Source organism: Bombus pascuorum, chromosome 4 (genome assembly GCF_905332965.1).
Source record: "Bombus pascuorum chromosome 4, iyBomPasc1.1, whole genome shotgun sequence".
NCBI lineage: Eukaryota > Metazoa > Arthropoda > Insecta > Hymenoptera > Apidae > Bombus > Bombus pascuorum.
The window spans coordinates 12,281,699-12,305,321 of record NC_083491.1 but is presented as its reverse complement, the minus strand read 5'-3'; the positions used below and the strand labels follow the sequence as shown (position 1 = coordinate 12,305,321).

The 23,623-nt window shown below is 30.1% G+C and overlaps 5 protein-coding genes across 12 annotated transcripts; 2 read left to right on the top strand and 3 right to left on the bottom strand.

Moving 5' to 3' along the window:
* Positions 1–283: 283 nt before the first annotated feature.
* On the bottom strand, positions 284–7,666 carry LOC132906217 (xaa-Pro dipeptidase). 4 transcript variants are annotated; one of them, XM_060958201.1, is made up of 9 exons: positions 7,268–7,666; positions 5,584–5,782; positions 5,277–5,516; positions 4,867–4,928; positions 4,753–4,797; positions 1,579–1,848; positions 1,063–1,507; positions 772–923; positions 284–590 (listed from the first exon to the last, which is right to left on the bottom strand). In XM_060958201.1, exons 1-9 carry the CDS (start codon positions 7,285–7,287, stop codon positions 548–550), a joined length of 1,476 nt encoding a protein of 491 aa, XP_060814184.1. In that variant the 5' UTR covers positions 7,288–7,666; the 3' UTR covers positions 284–547. The 4 variants fall into 4 exon arrangements, with proteins under 4 accessions (XP_060814184.1, XP_060814181.1, XP_060814182.1 ...); XM_060958198.1 differs by lacking the exons at positions 284–590; positions 772–923; positions 1,063–1,507; ... (2 more) ...; positions 5,584–5,782; positions 7,268–7,666 and adding an exon at positions 1,933–4,210 and having other exon boundaries at positions 4,867–4,934; XM_060958199.1 differs by lacking the exons at positions 284–590; positions 772–923; positions 1,063–1,507; ... (4 more) ...; positions 5,584–5,782; positions 7,268–7,666 and adding exons at positions 1,933–4,210; positions 4,282–4,645.
* Positions 7,667–9,298: 1,632 nt separating this feature from the next.
* On the bottom strand, positions 9,299–12,904 carry LOC132906218 (GSK-3-binding protein-like). The gene has a single exon (XM_060958202.1). The coding sequence runs from the start codon at positions 11,820–11,822 to the stop codon at positions 11,307–11,309; it is 516 nt and encodes a 171-aa protein (XP_060814185.1). The 5' UTR covers positions 11,823–12,904; the 3' UTR covers positions 9,299–11,306.
* A 29-nt stretch (positions 12,905–12,933) lies between these two features.
* On the top strand, positions 12,934–15,774 carry LOC132906219 (bolA-like protein 3). Of its 4 annotated transcripts, none has more exons than XM_060958204.1 (5): positions 12,934–13,034; positions 14,398–14,625; positions 14,872–14,998; positions 15,325–15,413; positions 15,483–15,774. In XM_060958204.1, exons 2-5 carry the CDS (start codon positions 14,584–14,586, stop codon positions 15,546–15,548), a joined length of 324 nt encoding a protein of 107 aa, XP_060814187.1. In that variant the 5' UTR covers positions 12,934–13,034; positions 14,398–14,583; the 3' UTR covers positions 15,549–15,774. The 4 variants fall into 4 exon arrangements, with proteins under 4 accessions (XP_060814187.1, XP_060814186.1, XP_060814189.1 ...); XM_060958203.1 differs by lacking the exon at positions 12,934–13,034 and adding an exon at positions 13,492–13,613; XM_060958206.1 differs by lacking the exon at positions 12,934–13,034 and adding an exon at positions 13,661–13,805.
* A 201-nt stretch (positions 15,775–15,975) lies between these two features.
* Positions 15,976–18,495, top strand: LOC132906510 (sodium-coupled neutral amino acid transporter 7-like). Of its 2 annotated transcripts, XM_060958761.1 has the most exons (5): positions 15,976–16,214; positions 16,302–16,480; positions 16,716–17,076; positions 17,149–17,398; positions 17,471–18,495. In XM_060958761.1, exons 2-5 carry the CDS (start codon positions 16,375–16,377, stop codon positions 18,122–18,124), a joined length of 1,371 nt encoding a protein of 456 aa, XP_060814744.1. In that variant the 5' UTR covers positions 15,976–16,214; positions 16,302–16,374; the 3' UTR covers positions 18,125–18,495. The 2 variants fall into 2 exon arrangements, with proteins under 2 accessions (XP_060814744.1, XP_060814743.1); XM_060958760.1 differs by having other exon boundaries at positions 15,976–16,480.
* On the bottom strand, positions 18,384–23,544 carry LOC132906498 (E3 ubiquitin-protein ligase RNF123-like). Its single transcript, XM_060958743.1, has 11 exons — positions 23,224–23,544; positions 22,821–22,960; positions 22,415–22,737; positions 21,378–22,346; positions 21,180–21,307; positions 20,979–21,082; positions 19,847–20,913; positions 19,444–19,772; positions 19,205–19,370; positions 18,981–19,127; positions 18,384–18,906 (listed from the first exon to the last, which is right to left on the bottom strand). Exons 2-11 carry the CDS (start codon positions 22,916–22,918, stop codon positions 18,596–18,598), a joined length of 3,642 nt encoding a protein of 1,213 aa, XP_060814726.1. The 5' UTR covers positions 22,919–22,960; positions 23,224–23,544; the 3' UTR covers positions 18,384–18,595.
* Between the last annotated feature and the right edge of the window lie 79 nt (positions 23,545–23,623).

Sequence of the window (23,623 nt, the reverse complement as noted above, 5' to 3'; positions counted from 1 at the left end):
GTTCCCTTTCAATATGCGTAAGATATCACATCCAAGGTTACACTTGACACTGTCTGCCCCCCTCTTTCGTCTCACAGAAAGGTTATTACAAATTGAAATTTTCACGATAGAAAACCATGCAATTCCATTTTCAATGCATTTAATATTTTTTTAATTCTTAATTATTATTTAATTTTAATAATTAAATAAGGAAATATTTTGCAATATATATTTTGTTTAATAAAAGAAAAGATACAGTAAAATTTCGTTTAGAAGAATAAAAGTATTAATGAACTGCACTATATAATAAAGAATATTGTTTTATTTGTTTCTCTTTATATACAATTTATAAAGGTATGACTTAAACCTGTTTGATACTAAATATTGCATTATATGCGCTATAAGAAACGCGTGTAAAAATATTTTATGACGTTATATGACGTATCACAATTGTTCTTATATCATAAGGAACAGAATATGTAAATAGTGTTTCTTTGCACGAAATTCTTCGTTATGCAATCGCACATCTTATACGATGTATTCATTGTTTTCTCATATGTAATCAACTTCATTCTTTTCTAGCGGCCATCCATTCTTCTATTTCTTCCACGCTATAATTAAACGGTGTGTTATTGTAAGTTATACTTACATTTTAATTGCAAGTGACGTCAAAAATCGTGCAGATATTAACAAATAAAGTGCGTATAAATATTAATAAATAATGAATATAATTGTAAGACGAATAATTTAAATATCAGGTAATGTAAATATTAAAATATGCAAGAAACTTACGTGCGTGGCACATCCGTTAAATTTCTTACGCCTGTTTCCGTTATAAGAACATCATCTTCGATCCTAACTCCACCCCAACCACGGAATCTTTTCAATTCTTCAGCAGCAATGAATTTTGATTGATTTGGATTTTTCAGTGCTGCATCTAATAACTATATATCAACTATCTTTTTTTATATTGATTGATATATAAAATCTTGTTAATATCATTGAATCTTTATAGATTCGAAAAACTTTAATATTCAATACTTTCTTCACATTCTTATAATCTATTATAGTTTTTTTACTTACGCAATCAATGAAATAACAACCTGGCTCAATTGTCAAAACCATACCAGCTATTAAAACACGACTGGTTCTCAATTTTCTTAAGCCTGGAGCTGATGAACGTTCAGGATGTCCTGGAAGATATCCACCAACATCATGAACATCTAATCCCATAAGATGTCCAAGCCCATGAGGCTGAAAAACTTCGTGCAATCCTGCTTTCATCATTTCATCAACATCGCCTACTAATAAACCACCGCTTTTTAATGAAATTAACATAGTTTTATTTGCTAAAAGATGCATATCTGTCCACAAAACGTTAGGCTTTGCAGCATCCATCACAGCATCACGAGCAGCCAATACTGCATTATAGATCATTTTTTGGTCTTCTGTAAATTTTCCATTAACTGGAAAACTACATGTAATATCAGCTGCATATCCACAGTAGTTTCCACCCATGTCAAAAAGGCTTATAGACAAAAATAATATTTTTTGTAAATAAAATAAATTTCAATTAAAATGTCAGAGATCAAAACTTACCACATATCACCATTGTTTATAACTTTATTATTGGGAGCACCAGCATGTCCATAATGTAATATAGATGCATTATGTCCAGATCCACAAATACAAGTATAAGACACATGCCTACAACCTCCTATGGAATATACATAATGCATAAAAGCTGCTTCTGCTTGAAATTCTGCAAATCCTGGTTTCACCATTTGCATAATAGATTTGTGAGCATCTGAGCTAACTTTAATCACATATTCCAGTACCTCAATTTCTTGTGGAGATTTTATGACTCGACTATAAAGAAAAGATATACATGTCTTCACATAAAACTTACATCTTATTTTATAATAACATAATTGTCAATAATTATATAAGAAATTATTCAGTTTCCATCTATGAAAGATTTTATTCTACACATTATACAATATATTTCATTAGACTACTTTTACAATTTCTATCAAAAATAGAGAAATTTATATTTTATATTTCTGTTATGTATATGTTATACAGAATTTTCTGCAGAATGTAAACTTTTCAATAAATAAGATAACAATTTATTAGATTGATTCCAGAGTTCCTGTATTTTTGCATAATCTAGCATCATAACTTTAAAACCTAATTTCTTAATCTGTCTCTTTTTCATTATTTGCGGTCCTATTAAATGTCGCGTATTTCTACAATAATACTCTGGTAAATAAATAAAAACTGCAGTATTCACATTTTTTTCCTGATCTAAATTCAAATGAAATACCGACGTGGATACCATATGCGGATGTATAAGAATATCAAGAATATAGAAATTTATAGGTGGTAGTCTATTCAATATCACATTTTTACTCAATTTTTGTTCTCCACCTACCAAAGATGCCAATGGTTGATATATCATGTTCACTGCTCTTCTAATTCGAGCATCTAAAAATAAAGGTTTCTCTACTCTTCTTAGGGGAAAATGTAAAGATGGATATTCCTTAGACTCTAAAAACATGGTAGCATCTAGTAATTTCAACTTATTTTTTATGCGATTAGAGAATACAGAATGATTTCTTAAATGAATTTTATGCAGTAATTGTGAAATAAATATCTTATCAAAAAATTTAACAGGATATTTTTCTAAATAAGTACAAGAAAGAAGAATATCTAAAGCATCATCTAATTTCAAATCATGAAATTTTACTGATAACACATCATCAAAAGTTTTCCAAAATTCATTACTATTGGGAGGATGTACATATAATAATCCAAATGGTGTAAGAATAGAAGACAATGAAGAAGTTGATATATTCATAGCATGTTTTATAAAATATTCCCCACATTCTGATAGGATTCTTTCATTTCTGATTTGCAAATCCTTACAATAATTCATAATTGTAGCTATTAATTTTGAATCATCAATTTGTGATGCTTTAGATTTCAAATAGCCTTGTAAAGTACTTTCTATTCTATCATCAATGTAATCTTTTACATGTAAACTATGTATAAATTTTATTAAATCTTTTTCACTACATGCATTCATGCTTATACTTGCCCACTTACTGGCACTTATTAAACATTTCATTGCAGAAACATCATCATGAAAAGAATCTAGTATTTCTGCAATTTGTGTGCCTGTTAATTTTAACCAACAGTCAGAAAGTTTTCTCTCTAAAATAAGTTTGACCATATTTTTACTTTGATTAAAATACTTTAATACTTTAAATAATGCTACTAATGTATATGTATTAATCTCTTGTTCTTGAAGCAAAATACCAACCCATAAGGTATCTATTGATTTACGGTACTTAGAATCTTTATAAGATGATAAAATCTTTATTAAATTTACTAATTGTGCAGGTGAAAACTTTCCATCTGTTGCTCGACTTAAAGCTTCATCACACATCAAATCTCTATATATATTTCTAGATGGACTAACTTTATCCTTTTTTAGGGCTATCAGCCCCTGAACTATTATTTCAGCATCATTACTATTAATAATTAATTTAATCAATTGTTTCATTATCATATCTCTAGTAGTATTATCAACATCAAACTGCCTATTTCTTTGCATTTTATTAGACTTCTGTTTAAACCAATTATTTTCTAAGTCTATAACTTTTCTTAATCCTTCTAAAGCTACTCTACAATTGATTTCTTGTGAGATCTTGTTGTCTAACGTAGGATAGGCACCATTAGTTGCATTGAACAGTTGTAATCCTTGCAATGCCTCTTCTACGTTCAAATCTTTAAAATAGTCAAGATCTGAATAAAATAATATTGCAGTTCCCTCATCTGTTTCTATGTCTATTCTTTGGTTTAATGCTTTGTTTTTCACATTAGCGTTACTTTTGGAACTTGCATTATTTTTAACATTAAATGTAAATGGCTCATTCTTCTTAGATGTATCAGGAACCTTGTAACAATTATCAATAATAGAAATGCTATTTTGATCTTTATTGTTACATATGGTTTCAATATTTTTGATCTTTCTAACAATTAAGGGCACTTCCTGTATTTCTAATCCCTCTTCTACAAAAATGCTGGTCTGTGTTAGACTTTGTTGTCCAGCGTATTTTCCAGAATTGGATTCATAGCTTCGTATAATAAATTTAGTGATCCAAGCAGAGGATTGCATGCTCCTACGCATTAAAAATTTTGTCCATACATGACCAGCTAGTATCATCTACATAAAGTATACAAGTATCTAATAAGATTAGGTTTAACAATAATTCCTTCATGTTTCATTTAATGTACCTTCTCTAATTATGAAATGAAAAGATGAAGCAGTATGAAATATCTCTTGCAGAATACAATAAAATTGTTTGTTTTCAATTAAAACAGATATAATGACTAGTATTTATATCTTGAACCTGTTTTCAATGATACTTATAATTTAATGATTTTGGAGTTATAGAGCCATTATTAAAAGGCTTCATGTGAAAGACTTGTGACAAACTTACAGAAAATAATTATAACGATATATATCGATATAATAAATCGATAATTGCTCAATTTCGATAGCAATTTTTTCAATTTCCATATATCGTGCGAAATTTCGCCAATTTCAATTTGATATATAGTAATTAATTTTTACGTTTTATATGTTTTACCTTCTATATTCTACTATAAAATAAAAATTTCTTGTTTGGAGCCATTTATTTAATTCTTTCGGTCGAATTAACGTATTTTTACCAGACCGTATAATATTAATTTTGTAACACTTACCATTCACATATTTCAGGATATAAAATTTTATTGTCAACTTTGAACCTATAACACGATAGAATGTAAATAAATAAATTATTTATAATGTAGAAAATATTGAAAATTAGTACTCACTGATTAATGCCATCAAAAGTTGCCTCTTTTGCTTGCAAGCCACTATCACTATTTTGACCATTCTAGAAGTATAATAAGAGAAATAAATATGTTTGCAAAACTAGATTAAATAAGTTATTCATTAAAAAGAAAACATACGCGTAGGTAGAATCAATAATAATTTTATTCGAAATTGTACTATTCGTAATTTTTTCTCTATATATTTTCAAGAACAGTATTGGAAGTAATAATTTAATTTTCATATTCTTCTTGACTATTTTATGGCGAAAAATTGCTATTTAAATTTCAAATGACTTCTCGCAAGAATTTAGTTACATTTCACTTCCGAGCGATAATACATTTATTTTTAAATAAGATAGCCCCTAAGTGTATGTAGTCCTTTAAAATATTTATTTTAAATACTAAATTACTAAAGTGAGAAGAAGATTTGCTTGTTTTGATTTCAAAACTTTAGCTATCTCGTCGGTATAATAAGTTTCGTCTACTGCATATCGTTTTTTAAAATCGTCCAAACTATGTAATTTTCCTTCCCAAATTGCATATTCGGGCGGTAATCGTGGCACAAATAAAATGGACGTTCCTGTTGCTAAATCAACAGCACCATAACATCCTGGCTCTTCAACAGCGAAACACCATTGAAAAAATGACTCCTAACGAAAAAATTACATAAACAAGATATGTTATATTACTGTACTATATAATTAACGATTTATTTACCTGTCTGAATGGCCAGCATATATCTGTATCATTAAACGGTATCTCGACTCCTCCTTCGAGAATAATAAAAGTGCCTGTAGTTGGTACTTTTGTATTTGAGTTAATGCGTGCGACTAATCTTTTCCGATTGTTTTGGAAAAGGGACATAGGTACTTTTAAAGTAAGATTTCCCCTTTGAAAGCATGATTCTAGTCCATTCCTAAAATGATATTTCTGTACTTATCAAGTAATAAAAAATACGAAAAAATAAAAGCTTTATTTATTATTACATTAACAAACAATCTAATTTCCAATTTAATAGCAAATAATTTCAGTTCTAATTTATATAAACCTTTCCATCCAATAAAAACATATTGTATATTACAATATAATACAATCTTGCTATATTGTTCCTTGTAAAATATCTGAACAATAATTAAAGAAGAAAATTAGTAACAAAGTTAAAAGTTCTTGTAGGTATAATTTTCTATTAATAATTTAATAATAGCACAAAAAAATAAATAGGTCGTGTATTCGATATATCTTTATCATAAAAAAATAATATTAACAATAAGATTATATAGTTATAAAGTACTACATATGAACAAGATAAGCGTTATCCTCATTAGTGAAAATATGCTCTTAGGAGAAAGAAATAACTAAAAAATTCAATGAGAATAATTTACTGTTAAATTTATTCAATATATGTACAATTTTTTTACAATCAAAATAATTACATCACTTCAAAATTTTTTAACCGATATACAAATATCTTCGCCCAGTTATAATTGCTATATTTAAAAGTATACATTTTTCAATTTTTATTAAACACATTTAAAGTTTTGAAAAATACTCCAAAGCAATAAAATTCTAGTTTTATAAGACTTAATACAAAAATCTGTTTTAAAATGATATTAATATCGGTAATCGGTATATAATTATCGATAATTATCTGCTTTACATAATCAAAAATTAGTAGAATAATACCAATGATAAGTAACATTTTATTAAATGGAAATTGTATTTAACATATGATAAGTAAGTAATCACCGATTAACACTTTATCTTTTTATTTTTTTATTTTTAGAGATTAAAACATATTTGTTATAGACTGTATTCAGTGTTCTATATAGTATATATAACACTTTATAAGCGAATATGTCCAAATATTTAAAACACTAATATAAATATAATTGTTATATTAAATAACAATTTATAATTCTATAACTTCAATTATGTATTAAATGTAATATTAGTATTAATGTTTTCATTAGATATAGAATTTGAACATTCTATATATATGGGTATACCTCGTATCCTTCTTCGCAGATGCGCAGAAGGAAATTACCTTTAACATAACCTTAAAGTTTGACAAAATATTGTTGTAAAAATTAGAATTTAACATTACAAACATTATCGTATTTACTGGAATAAAAGACAGTCGTCATGGTATAATTAATAAAGCAATAAGCAATATAATTGATAGCATTATGTAAAGGTATTATAAGGTACGATAAGGAAACAGGTTGGACAAGAAATGATGCACAAGCGAAAAAAAGTAAACAACGAAGTATTTGGAATACAAGGAACAAATAATTTGTTGCTATCATTATAACAATTATATATTTATATTTAATAACAGTATATCGTTTCCTAATTGATATCAGGGATATAATAAGAATCAATAAATTGTATCTATACATACAAATGCGTAGTGTCCGCCATATTACTTTCTCATCTGCCGATTTGTTGACAGAACAGTATAGTTTTCTTATGACTTTAGTTGAATATAGACTTTATAACGTAAGCAATGACTCATGCAATGTTCAAGTTACGAAAATTCCATTGATACTTGTAAAATCACTTTTCACGCAAATGTACGATTCACGACCCACTTTATTATCTTTTATCTGCAACAGTCTAAAGGATCACGTGATGAATTTCAACCGACCAATAATGTTTGCAACTTCCCGCGTAACGACATGGAATGATTGGCCTTTTGTTATCATTGCCAGTCATTACTCATTACATACCTATATGTTATATATACATGTATTAAATTTACTTTTTATAAAACAACATGAATCTACATCGAATAAAAAGAGCAGTCAAATACACTATGTTTTAATTAATGTAAATTATTTATCATTTTATATTATATTATTTTAAATCGAACAAATGACTTAACATGTCTTTAATTTAACCTTGAAATTTGATTATTTAGTGTCCTATATTTTTAATCGATAATTAAGACGAATCATTGTTAATAAACTTTGGTGATTTTTATATGAGTATAAAACTCCCTGTTTTACATAAACTAAATTAATGTATAAAAATATATCTTTTATCTATGAAAAATTAAAAATATTATTGTACTAACTTATAATAGCAATAAATTGCAGATTTCCTATAATAATTTTTCCAATTTTTCTAACATGCTTCATATAATTTCCTATCTACATATTTTTTTCTTTTATTATAATATATCCAATTAACTTCGATTTTTAATAAATAATTTTATTGTACGATTACATGATTCTATGTATACATATTTGCAACTGACTGACTACATTAAAATATATATCTTTATTGCTTAAAATTTTAATTATTAGTTATGTAATTTTTATCTATAACTGATTTAAGAGAATCGATGAAATATTACGATTTGACAATTAATTTGCTCATGAACTGCTGCTTGGTTTCGAAGTTCTAATTAAAGACGAATGTCGTAAAACGTCACTGATAACATACGAGCGTGCATATATATATGTATGTACATATTATTACTTATATATGTCAAAAGGAATAATTTTAACTATAACTATTTATAATCGTGTATATGTTATTTACGTATACCAATTTCCGTTATCATCTATTTCTAAGAGGTGACGCAAATGTTTCAATCCAGCCACGTAAATTATTTAAAGCGTCAAAAGTTATTTATCGTAGAGCTCTTCCCTTTAATTTTATCATATCTATAAAACAACTCAATATTCTTTATTAACCGTATTTTACGATGCTATCAATGAATATAATAACATAGATTTAAAGAATCATTCCCTTTCGTAATTTTTCACTTTTGCTCCTCGCTATCGACAATATTTCCATTACGTAACATTATCTGTATGTAGAGTAAATAAATATCAAGTACCGGTAAATATAAGTTGATTCTCATAATCTTGTTTAAAAGTAACTGAAACACTTTATCAGTATTATTATCTGACCACTATGCCATCATTTATAAATCAAGTTTTGAGTGTTTTTAAGGAAAAATAGAAAATTAAAATTTTTTACTGATGTATATTAAAGTTATTATATTAATTTCGATATCATTTTTTATATTAGATTATACAAATTTGAAAAAATATGTACTTAGGAATCTTTAAGAATAGAAAATAATTAAATAAGAAGTTCAAATATCTCAAAGATTCTATTATTTTTTTATTGAAAGATTATCCCGTTTAATCACCGAGGATATTATGATGTCCCTATAATACCTTCACGTATGAAATATGTTTTCCATATATGTATGTACCAAGGTGACTGCATAGCTTTTCGTAACAAAATTTCTCCGATACTTTTTTATGACAGCAGCACGAGTTAAAATCTACATTACAATATTTATAATATTAATACGTGGCATAAATCAATATAGTAACTAATAAAAAATTCTGAAAACAATAATTTCCTAAAATACAACTCACTGGGTAAAAGAAAATATAAAATAAGACTAGGATGAAATCTTTTACTTGTTTATTTATAATTAAGGTTCGCCGGATGACAAATCCGGCAATCACAACGAGGTATGTAACTTCCTTGATTTACACTTTAACGGTGAATTTAAAGACAAATCTCTCATTATCTACACACTCATACCTATGCGAACTCAAATTGTTGCACATACACGCACAAAATACATACCAGGAAGAAACGCGCTAATTCCCCATTCATTCGCTCATACATATGATCACGTGCGTTCATCGGAACTGTGATCTAACGTAATATTTGTAGTTGTGAACTAGTTAACATTTGTACAATATGTAGACATGACACGATACGCGATACCGTGCTTTCATTTTGTCCGACTCTTGTAGAGTGACATATTACAAAATTCACCTTTTACCGGATTTTTCTTCATATCAGTTCCGAAATCGTACACTGAATTATGCTCTACCGTTACACCGAATACGCATGTGCATCCAATATGCATACAACAAATTTACACGCGCGTACAGCGTTTGTTACGTCGCTAACGATCGATAGTGATAAATAACTATATATGTACTTAATATATGCAGAGCGAATGTAAACCTACTATGTATCAATCGTGTAAGAAACCCACGCACTCGCGTATATACTTTTACAACAAAGTCGGTTTACTATCTCTCTTCAACCAAGTCGGCTAAATACTTTCAAACGCACAAAATGGCGATAATTCGTGTGCGTACAATTACAGAACTTAAATTTGAAAGTATACATATACATAATATATATAACTCAAGTAACGAACGCTACATTGTTGATTCTATCTTAAACAAATACCTCTCGTTCGTTGTGCAGAAAAAAATAAAAAAGAAGAAAATAAATGAGATCACTATCCTTCGAGTTGCGATGCTTCCGCGCGTAAAAAGGCGTTTCTATAATTCGTTGATTGATTTCTCATATGATTTACTTAGTTAACTCCTCTAGTAGTAACTGGACCATAACAGCCCGACCAAATCGAGCAAAATTCTTTAACTAATATATCCTATATACTATAGGATGCTTTTCGTTCATACGCGTGCTCTTTCTCGTATTTCACGCCATTAAAAAAATCTATAATCATAACTATACATATATATATATATAACGGAGGTAACACATGAACTTAAATAAGCATTAAATTATCGAATGCTGAATTATTATGCTAACCGATTCACATTAAATCGCATATTAAGTTGCTATTTCTTTCCATTTTTAAATAATTCAAATTCAAATTAACTACCAGATTACTTTCTATAATTACCAAAAAAGTAATAAACTATCATAGCAAACAGAAAATTATAAATGTTTTTGTGTAAAAAAGAGAACAAATAGGTTGCAAACGATTTCGGTAAATTCCAATTGTCAATCACTACCTCCAGAACCTCATCTTTCTAGTACCCTGGACGCGAGAGCAGCACTCAGGAACTCTTCTTTTTATCTTTTTTCGTTTATTCAAAGAAGGACAGTTTTGAAAAAGATCGGTGAACCTTGTTGTCATGTAAACCGAATCCGAGGACCTGAATCGAGGCAGCCATGTCTTCCACGTAAGCCTCGTGAGTCGTCGATACAGGCGAGTTTAGCCGAATTTACACGATCCGTGCGTGTGAAACTACTTCGGATAACAACATACCATATTTACAAACACGGCCATGTAAGGCCGTAAGTTCTTGGCTAATTATGTTTACCTCGTTGTACTTTCTTTCGATACAAGTCACACACATATTTCACTTAACGAGCGAATATGTTCTCGCTTGATAACCCTTTTTTTCTCATGTATGCACATACACAATATATACACACAGAGTATAGATATATATACACACGAGGTATACCAAATGTATAACCGTGGAAAGATACACCAAGGAACAAGAATGACTGTTTTAATAAAGGACACCGAACTTTTTTTCACTTTTGTGTAGTCTAGACACTACAAAAATCTGTTTAAATCTCTTTAAATTCCATATACCGGTCTCGTATACCGGCAGCACTATAATTCATTTTCACAGCTCAAGTGGTTTGTACACCGGTGGTAACTGTTCGTCCTCCGAATCGTAGAAGTACGGTTTTCTTCGATAAACCGTCGACGATTGTTCATGATCTTCCTCTTCCTCGGAATTATCCAGATCGACGAGATTCGCTTGAAGTCTCTTCACAGCCTCTTTTATTAAACCACCTTCTCTGAGCAATTCTTGTAAAAGCTCATACGGGTCGTCGTCTCTCGTTGTCGGCCTTTTGTGATGGTGATGATGATGAGCTAAGTGATGACGATGATCGTGGCCACCGGTGTTCTTCATGCCGCACATCTCACAGCTACTGGGATCTGCCCAAGACCTCGAAGGTATTTGATATGGTGATGGTCGGTTTTTCTGACTGATGCTAGATTTAGCTTTCAAACTGGATAGTCGAAGGTTCTCTTTGATTTGAGAAACAAGAAGATCGACGTCGCGAGAGAGGAAATCCTGCGTCGTGTTGGGCACTACCTCGATCAAGTAAGTTGTTTCGTCGGCGCTCGGCATGGCGTAGGTTACTTTCCCCCGTTCACCGGCTACGAGAACAAAAGGACAATGGCACGAATGCCGTGTTTACACCTCCACGTCTGCGATACTGGCGAGCAACGGCCACAATAAAGCCGCGCTCTCGGCCAACGTGTTATTGTCCTCTCTCTTTCTTTCCCTTTCTCCTTCTCTCTTTTTTTCCTTTCGTTTCGTAAGCAGACAGAAGGTTCTTCACATTGCACACATCAATACACAAGAAAAATCCTTTCCTAGCTTACTGTTTCCGTTTTCTTTTTTTTTTTTTTTTTTTTTTTTTTTTTATTTTAATTGTTTCTTAAATATATTGTAATTGTTTTGTCAGAGTAGAATAAACCCGTCTTTGAATGATATAGGTAACTGAATTAATTAAGCGTGCCTAGCTTTCCCAGTTAAAGGTGCACTTGATGTTTACGAACATATTTAGAAACGTTCGTGTAAACATAGATGGCCTAAACTAGCAGTCGCGTCTCGTAATCGCATGGAACGCGTGATTCACTGTGTAAATACGCACCATCTATCCTACCCCCTCCTCTGCAAGCCTTTCCTTTTCTCGAATGTTGAACGAATCATCAAGTTTTGCTCGTGCTTTAGTTCGAAGAATTGAATGAATACATTCTCATCGGACACATATATTGGCGCAGTCGGCCACAGATATGCACACACGGTGGTTTTAAATTCGTTTGAACGTATATACACGAAAATATTCTTCTTTGTCTATCTCTTTCTTAACTCGATTGGAGTTATTTCAACGTCAACATCGTCTCTTTCTCGATCGTGTTACATTTCGATTCAAGCACACGTTGCACAATAATACACGTTTTGACGCAAGTCTGGCTCCGGCTCTCACACAGCGTGTACGTTTCGGAATCCAGAAATCCACTGACGATTGTAATACCTTCAACAAATAACTGTTTTCGAATAATAAAAGGTCCAAAGTTTACAATTTTTGAGTAATTTGTAAATATAGAGATTAAAAAGGGCACAGCAACGTTCTCTAGAGCTAAAGCGAGCGACCGCTCGTCCGTTAGCCACAAATCTTCTACTCTCTTATTATTGTTTTGGTTCTGACGCGCATGCGCACTTTCCCCCACGCTCGTGTAAACAAACCGTTAACTCGTGAGCTCTAGCGAATCGATAATATCTTTACCACTTCCTTGTTGCACGGTGTCCCCTGCACCCCCCGGAAAACCGTGTGTAAGTGTATATACATATAAGCCTATAAGGTGAAATGATTTCACTTCGTAAATTTTTCGCAACGTATCGTTCGGATTAAGCATGAATTTCGGTGGAAGAAACACGTACACACACATCATTGATTCGTTGCATAGACATATGAAATATAGACCGCCATGCTTTATGAAGAGTGTGGTTCTCGTTAAAAAAGAGATAGAGATATATTACGTGGTCTCTTTTTCTCTTTTTAATAGATATTCGTTTTTAATACATAGAAAAGTAAGGAGAGACCTTGTTATTTATCTCTATTTCTTTTCCCACAAGGGCCATTTTCTCAACACGGCATCTGCGGTCTATACTTCTCAAGTCTACGGTTTATTGCATGTATGTATGTACGTAAGTTGTATGTTGCTCCTGAAGCGCTTCAGCTTCGATGAAATAGAAGGATCAGGGGTCGCAGGGCAAAGGGAGGGAGAGGCTGCAATGTACGGATCAAGGTTACACTCGAGTCCGTGTTAATCTACGTCATCCTTTGCCAAGTTTATGGTGCGTGCGCATACGCGCGTGTACTCGATTTCCACTTGCGATATATGTGTTTACGTAAGCATTTATCGGCAGCCAGAAAATCATTCATTAGATCTAATCCGCAAAACAACGTAACCTGTTGTGCATCCACTTTCGCAAATTTTCTTCTAATTGGCTGGAAAAAATGACGAAATCATAGGAAAGATTTCATATACACACACATTCGTTGATTGCATCATCACGAATATGTATTGGCTCTTGTTACATGTATGATTATTTACTCAACATATGTATCGCAACTATCGCGAATTTGAAAGGAATGACATTTTCTTCTATTATATCTGCTAATTTCATTTAGAGTTTAGGCGATATAATGTTTCTTTAAGTATCAATACCAATGAAAGATTGTTTATTTGGATGCGTGGATGAAAATGATGATGTCGGTTGTGATATAACGTTCGGTAAAAATAGCTTGTAATTTTTGTTATGAAAGGTGCGTTAGTCGGTAATAAATAGACTAACCTCATTTTTTATGAAATCAATATTTATCGATCGAAAAATCATTCATCAATTTTGGCTATATTTTATATTTTTGATCTGCTGTTGCATAATTCAATTTTCACTATTTGAAGCTTTTTATGTACATATTTACTGAATATTATCATTAATAAAATTTTATGAACTTTTGTTAAATGAAATAACACCAAATGTAATGAATTTGTGATAATAATTTTTACGTATTTCACGTATATAATATGTATAATAAATTTCACGTATGCTATGTATGAATAAAAGTAAAAAATATATGTATGTATTTTTATATTATTTAATGCGCTTTTCTTTTTTTACAATGTTCTAGAATTAAGTAGATGGCGCCATCTTAACTTTATAGTTAAGAATCAGCTGATCGAGTGAAATATTGGTGCTTATGTCTCTCAGTTGACTACTATTTCATTTCACTGTTTTCAAGAAAAAGTTGTCATTCATTGGATCATAAACAGAGAAACAAACGAGGTTTAAACGAACCCGATCTATTATAATAACTATGTTCGGTCGTGTGTTTATGTCAAATTTTCGTAATATTTCGGTAGGTACAAACACACTTCTCATATAAGTGTACGTTTACTATCGAGCAAATTGTTCTATAATTGAAGAAACTTTATGATAGTTACCATTCCCTCTTAACATGCCAAAATCAGCTCGTTAAATACTTATTATTCACGTTTGAAGAAATTCCTAATATCCATATTTTCATATTTCCTTTCTCTTCAAAAGAGAGAAATAAAAAAACTCTTGAAGAATGCGTAAGATGAATAAAATGAAAGTTTTGCAGCTTCTATCGAGGGTATGGAATGGACCCAACAGGGTATTGGCTGGTAGAAATGCTGAACAAAAAATGATATCAATTCTAAGAAACAAATTTCCTGAAGCTAAACTTATAGAAGTTAATGATGTCTCAGGTAAAATGATTGTGAAAAAGAAGTAAATTATGGTATATTTTTATTGAGACAATGTAATGGAATATGTAATAGAATGCTTTTTAAAAAGATGCTTTTTAAAAAGAGTTATCTTGATCATTATTAAGGAATAATTACTTAGAGTGATTTGTCTAATATAGAAATATGAAAGAAACGTTAATTTCATTCATTTAAGATTCTATATTATTTATTTTTAATTTAATATTTTTGATTTAAAAATATCTTGCTTCTAAAAATTTTAAAGATATTCTTTTTATCTTTAAAATTTTTTTAAAGCTTGAAGGAATGTTTACATTTTATTATTGTAGGAGGATGTGGTGCAATGTTTGAAATAAATGTTATTGCACCAGAATTCAAAGGATTGAACACTATTAAGCAGCATCGATTAATTAATGATGTAAGAAACATTATTGAAAAGATATTGTTGCATCATTGACTTTTTTTTTTATTGTAATTATTTCCACAGGCCCTTAAGGAAGAGATTAAGGATATGCATGGAGTAAGAATATATACAAGTGTTCCTGAAACTTAGATTATTTGTTATTTTTTACAAAACTATTTCTTATATAATGTAGATGTATAATTAAACTGTATAAAGTTTTGTAAATTTTGCATATAAATATTCATATATACATCTAGCAATATTTATTTGTGTTCACATATATATAAAATTCAATGTTTATTTCAAGATTTTTAATAATATGAATCATCTATATGCATAATAAAAATGTGTACAATAAATGACTTACATAAATAAATAGATTTTACTTTTCTATATATTATTTTACCCACTCATTCAATTTTATAAAATTTGATATTTTGTTCCCATCATGTTATCTTAAATAAAATATTATATTATTTTATAATATTATATAATTTTCTTATAAAATATTATAAAATATTAAAAATAACATATTATATTATTAGAATTATAAAATAACACACTTTATTATTTTTAAATATGTTAAAATGTCAATTGGCTTTAAATAAGAAAGAATGTCCAAAGTACTATAATTTATCATCTAACAAGTTTCCAAATTTAGAAGCAAGTTTAATCAAAGTTGACACGGCGACATCATGCGGATTCCATCGGCAATTCCAAGTCGGAAGGTTTAAAGTTCATCAATAGATCATAATCGAAACAATGTACTTGTAATATATTTCTTAAAACAACAATGTTATTAATTGGACCATTAAAGTAACGAATATAATTTTATTTTCTAACGAACTTTGATCTAATTATCTAATCATAGATATTGTTGATAAACATTCTTTTTACTTGAAGAAATGCATTATCCCAGATAAAACTTGGATAGTTTATTAATCAAGAATACCTCATTCAGACTGCAAACATCATCATGAATTGTTTAATAGGGGATACGGAACGACTTATTACCAATGATATGTTATTATGCACTGCACCAAGTCCTTCGTCTATTCCTAATGCTGAAAATTCTCGATCAGGTATTGTGTTTATTATTTTATTTTATAATACAGTTTCTAATTTTTCTCAAAACATAAATAAGACATTCATTTTTAAAATGAAAACATCTGTCATTGATTTTTTCTAATAACTCTAATTTATCTACTATGTATATATCGAAGTAATGTTCGATAGTAAATTTTGCTTTTATATTTAAGCATTTAAGAAAATGAAATGTATTGCATATTTTTTATTAATTGTTTGTAATATTTGCAGGAACCAGCATATTAAGTACAATTTTTCTAATTGTGAATGCCACCTTAGGAGCTGGTCTTTTAAATTTTCCACAAGCCTTTGATAGAGCTGGGGGATTGGTCAGTTCTATTAACGTGCAACTTGTTGCTCTCATCTTTATTACTGCTACGCTTGTTATTCTAGCCAATTGCAGTGACATCACAAATACCTGCACTATGCAAGATATGTTTGCTAATTTTTATGGACAAAAGTCATTGTTTCTATGTGCACTTTGTATTGTGATATATAGTTTTGGATGTTGCTTAACATTTTTAATAATTATTGGTGACCAGTTTGATAGAATTCTGGCAACATACTATGGACTTGATTATTGTTATACATGGTAAATGAATTATATATTGGAATATTTTTGTATTAATATTATTATTTTTTATTAACTAGTTTAATATTTTAGGTATATGTCCAGAACATTTGTCACAACTGTGACGTGTAGTTTATTTATACTGCCTTTATGCTTTTTTAAAGGATTGGATGTTCTAAGCTATGCTAGTTCTATTGGTTGCATAACTATTTTATATGTAATAGCATTAATAGTCTATAAATATTTTACAAATACTGTGTATCCCATTAATTCTATGAAAATATGGCCAGACAACGAATATGAGGCACTTCAAATAATTCCAATAATTTGTTTCGCATACCAGGTATCCTATTTTTAAGAATGTTGTGGTTTTAACTCGTTGCTTCACCCTTACAAATGATTTTTATATTTGCAGAGTCATATAACAGCAATACCAATGTATGCTTGTATGAAAGAACGCAATCTTAAAAAATTTACATTATGTGCTATAGTAAGCATGATTATTTGTTTTACTGCTTACACAATGGTTGGTATTTTTGGATATGCGACATTTGGTGCTGGAAAAGTGCCCAGTGATATTCTTCAAGGCTATGCAGACAAAAGTATAATTCTCAATTTAGGGATTATATTCATAGGAATCAAAAATTGTACTACATATCCAATTGTCTTGTATTGTGGTCGTGATGCGCTTCTAAGTCTTTTAGGAATGGACAGTAATTTTGTTAAATGTAGAGTTTTTATTACATTGATCTGGTATATACTATCTTTAGTAATTGCAGTACTAGTACCAGATATTTCACCAGTTATTAATTTTCTGGGCGCATTGTCAGCAGCTTTTATGTTTATCTTCCCAGGGATTTGCCTATTTCAGAGTACACTTTTGAAAGATTCAGAACTACATTTAAATAAAGATCGACTGTTAATATTTTTTGCAATTTTCATTACTGCGCTTGGTACGTTTATATCTGGTGTTGTACTTACAGAAGCAACAAAAGATTTGAATATAAAACCTAACAAAAGTTCATTAGTAACTGGATTTAGACAGTTGAAAGAAAATCTATGTACTTAGTATATCTTATATAATTTGAGGTTGTAAAAAATTTTACACAAAAAGAATTTGTGTAAACTACTAATAAGCAAAAGAAAAAATATTATAAATGTTCGTATAATAATTTTATCATAATGTCCTGTGATTTATAATTGTTGTAATTTAGCTAAATATTTTAATACTCCCTGATAGATTGTTTTAATTATAATAGGAAACAGGAAAGACTGATACATATGCAAATGTAATGGTATGTTTGTTATATTATGGCAGAAAATCTATATAAAGACTAAAATTTATAATTTTTTATTTTTGTACTGCATTCATAAATCTTTAAGACAGAGTGATAGAAAATAATATTAAATAAATAAAATTTTACATAACATTTTATACAATTTGTTTACTTTTCTCCAGAATCTATCATAGCATTTACAAGAAATTTATTTTTATAATTATTTTCAAGATAATATTATATCGTCAACACGATTTCATGGATTATTTCGAGGACGTAATTTCGTTACTAAAATCGTGTAACACGTTGCTAGAAAGGTCTATGACTTTCTCGATCGTAACTTTACAAAAAAAGCATGATCTACTGTTTAAGAGATGTCGGTCGATACAAATACGACATGTTTGGTGATTACAAGGTTTAAAAATTACTGCTATAGGTTGTGCATAGCATATTGTGCAAATATCACCATTATCGCTTGAAATTTTTGAGTTTGGTAAAATAGCACGACACTCGTCTAAATATTCTATCATGCCTTTCACTCTTTCAATTTCTTCTTCCGTTACGTTATTTTTATCTACAAAAATTTAATTTAGAAAAAGTTATGTGCTAATTTTTTATATATCATACTATATATTTATTTATACTTACAATTTGAAAAAGAAAATTTTTTTATATTTCTTCCTTGCTTATCTTCAACTTTCGAATCTCCTAGCAAGAAATAAAGAGTGCTCATTTGAAAACTCGGCTCTATCAATAGGGTTTGAGTAATCCTTGGTACTTCTGTTATGGGTTTTGCTAATAAAATTCATATTTTTCTTACACTGAATTCAGTCTATATACCTTCTTTACTTGTAATTAAAAATGATACTTACATTTACAGTTGATCATATCATCATTCAGTAATGCCAACAAAATACCTGTAACTGCTGCTAGTATTGGGTAGTGATCCACCAACTCTAAATCTGAGATTTCCAATAACACAACATGTTGGAAGCAACTAGTTTGTGAGCTAATTCTATTTAAAATTTGACAAAGTAGCTAAAAATAATAATGTAATGATAATTATATGTTAAGTAAAGTATAAAGACATTAATAGCATAGAAACATGTACTTGGCACAATCTGAACAACAGATTTTCACTGAAAGACTGTGGTGAATTATTGAAGATATCCGGAACCACAGTGATGATCATTTCCAAAACTCTCGATAGCGAAATCGTTAAGTCGAAACATGTGGCGCAAATTTTTAGCTGTCTAGATTCAATGAAGACTCTTTCGGGCCTGGATGAAACATTGTGAATCTCTTGAACCATTCCAATAAACTCGGAGAAAGTCCAGTTCAGCAAATTCAGTAAAGAATTTAAGAACGCTGTCGTGTCTTGAAGATTTTTCAATAATACATCCCTTATGTGGCCTTGGTACACAATGGACGGACATGGCTCTAAAGAACGGAGACTAGTAAGCTAGTTGATTGTCCAATTTTTAAGGCATTTACTGAAAACAAAAATTACGTACTTCTAGGTTGAGAAATTGATTCTTGTTGATATGGTTTTGGTCCAACTTTTTTCAAAAAACGTGGGTTTCTTTCATGTCGAAAGGCAAAGCCATTACCTTGCCAAAATCTGACTAAAATCCAATTTGACTCGGCCCATGCCCTGTTTTCGTATGATTTCAATAAGTTTGTAACAAGTTTTATTCGACTCTCTTCTGGTACACTTTCCATAGCTTTTAATGTAAGTGGATTGAACACGAATCCAGCTAGCATCAAAAGTAACGTGCTCTTAGAATCTACATTTACTATACGAGAGTCCATAAAATGATCACAAAGAAATTTAGCTGTGTTCAAAAACATTTGTTGGTAATCTGGAATTTGTTCAATACGTGCTGTTGGATGCATATGATTTCGTAAACCACCACACAAGTCGGCTAGTGCTTCTACGTAAAAGTCCGGGACAAAACTAAACATGTTTCCTTCTAAGCTGGCGTTCGTCAAAGTCAACATGACCACTTTTAGAAGCCATGCTAGTTGTGATTGTTTCTCCTTTGAATAAACAGCAGCACGAATCCACGCCATATGTCTTCCCTGTTCTATTAACTTAGCATTGAAAACGTTAATGGATCTGAGTAATTCTTGCTCGATTGACACAGATTCAAGCTTCTCTTTCTGTTTAACTTCTTCTAGTCGTATTTTTATATTTTGATTGGCAGAAATATATTCTAACATGCTATTCCTAAGAAGAGCCACTGTTGCCAATGATTTCTTTGCTGCTAGATGGTAAAATAAAATAATACTATCGAGTAATTCAAGCAAAGATGTAGTTGGATCTGCAGTGTTCATGGGTAATGATGTTGTATCAAGGATTATTGATCTTCCTTGATCTAGTGAATTCATGTTATTCACTCGAACAAGTGCCATCCTATATGAATGAGATGTTTCTTGAGTTTGATCCATTGTAACAATTGTTTGGTGTTCAGACCCTAACAGTTGTATTAGTTCACCTCTGTGCATCTTGTTCAAATGAGACACTAATCCACCCAGTCTTTCGATTCTGGAGTAGTCGATCGATCCATCGTAAAATACCCTGTTCATTCCAATTTATAAAAAAAAATGTTATTAATATTGAATGTATATTGAATAAGATTTTACCTGGAAGGCACATAAACAGGTGATGTTCCAACTTCGGCATCCCATAAAATTTTGAATGCGATCAGAAGTCGATAAATACAACAAAGATTAATTGGTGCCGGATTCTGAAGTTATTGATTATTATCTGTAGAAATACTGACCAAAGACATAATGCTAAACAAAATAGTTTAATTATCGAAAGTTTAATAGTCCGTTACTTACAATACTTGCTACAGGAACAAAACGCTTGAATTTTCTTAAAAATATAGTTCTTGAAGTTGGTCTTCTTTCATTACCATCAGAATTGTCAAGAAGAATTATTAAAAATTGTACTTGTAATGTTTCTAGTTCTGTAAAATACAAATTATAAATAAAAAATATTAAAAATTATATAACAAAAACGCTTAAAATTGACTGTACCAGAGATTGTAGTTTCAATTTGTTGACAAGCTTCTAAGTAACTTTCTTTATTAGCTTCAACTGTTAAATCTACAGGATCTGTTTCCCACCATACATTACTAACTATGTCAATCAGTCCTTTTTTATCTGGTGCTTTAACATTCAAGAAATTTGGAAGCCTTACTTGATCAAAGAGTAAATGTTGCAATAAATACTGACGCGTTGATACATGTTTACAAAGTTTTGTTAGAAGAAGCAAGTTCTTACACTGATCAGAATATTCAACTAAGTAAGATACGTGTCTGAATGCAGACAGTAAAAAAACGACAATAGTTTCTAAACATATCCTGAGTTCATGCTCTTCAAGAAATGTCCATAATAAATCTAAACATGTTGACAATAAAGAACTTTCTGGTTCTGAAAGATGTCTTATAAAAGGAACTACAATATATTCCGTAACATATGGCATTGAAACTAAAGGTCCTATATGTTTTAAAACGCAATTTGAAAGACACATTAAATAGGTCTGTACATTCATATCTTCATTATGTAACTTTTCTTTGTGTATAATCTCTTTACTTATATCACTCTCTTTGTTCATATTTTGTATCGTATCTATCTGTTCTACTATTTTCAAAAACCATTTGAATAAAAGTACAGCTTGATGTATTTCTTGTTTTGGAATTGCTTGTAATGGCTCATATCCTTCTAAAGGATAGTGCATTGGTGTGGATCCAAAATTAGCTGTTAAACCTTCTCTTAGTGCAAGACTTACTGTTGGAAAATATGCAAAACCAGCACCCATTGATATATTTTCAAAAGCTCGCCCAAGATATCTACCATTTCTATAAAAATCAACATTTCCGTTATCTAAGTCTAATGCACATCCAATAATGTCTCCTGCATGCCATGGTTCTCCATATGTAAACGTAGCTGCATTCCATTTTCTAACACGGTTTCCATCATAAGCATATGAATTAATGGTATCTCCTAATAAAGATACATTTTATAAGATAGAGTTGAATTCTTAAATTATATTATCAGAAATATCAACATACCAACACCAGATTCTTGAGTGAATTTACAATTAATTGTACTCCAACCAATTTGCATGAGACCTTTGGTTCCAAGTTGAACTTCATACATCCATTTTCCTTGATATACTGCTGTATTTGCTCTCATTGTGTTAAAATTACTTGTGCCATTAAGAGTAAGCTTATCAGGAGAAATTGAGAATAATCCTAGACATGATGTTATGTCAAATCTGACAACATTTGGTCCAATTCTGCCAATTCTTTTGTCTTCTACATTTTTCTCTGGAGCATCTTTTAAAAGAGCACTTTCAATGTACCTATTTGTTGAATCTAAACTATGAGCTATCCTAAAACGTTAATACATATATTTCAAAAACTATTAACTATGATAAATTAATACATAAATAAATCGATAAAGTAGTAAAAATACCTTGAAGATTTTTCACTTTCATTGCTAGATTTTCTATCAGTAGATTCTAAGAATATATCTGAACCAAAAATGTCTCTCACTATTTCATCAATTTCCATGTTTGAAAATCTTTATCGTATATCGGCATTGAAACCATTAAATTGGAATAAGTTCAAGTATGAAATACAATGATCAATATTGTACTTTCAATGACTTTTCGAAGTTATAATTATCAAAAACTAACCACATTTTTTTTACCGAAGGGGAAACCGAGAGGGACACATAATATAAAAAACGAAACAATTGAATCTAATAAAAGTATGAGGACGTGAATGTTAATACTCGATACGTGATTTGTTGAGAAATTCTTTCAAGCTTAGCGTCAATAAACATGTATACGCATGGAATACAATGTCACCTTTACCTTTTCGCAAAGAACATGTATGTAGCTATGTACAAAACCTGACATCAGCTGATTTATCAGCCGTCCTTATGTATTTAATTATGTATTCTCATTGACCATTAGTCATTTACTCATCAGGTGTACATACTGTATTTCTCTATTTAAATTTCACGCACTCTATAAACACCGATGCACAGGAAATAGTAGTTTTGATACGTTTTTTATATCTAACAAAGAAAATCTTATGTAAATGTTCACTTAAGTTATTGCATTCAACGAGAAAGATACTTATAAAAGGCCTGTCAAAAATAAATGATTTGTTACCTGTTTTTCCACATTTTTTATTAGTTTTATAAATACTTTTATTTCAAGTTAGCTTTCAATGTTCATTTAATGGTTCTTAATTGCACTAGAGCAAGTA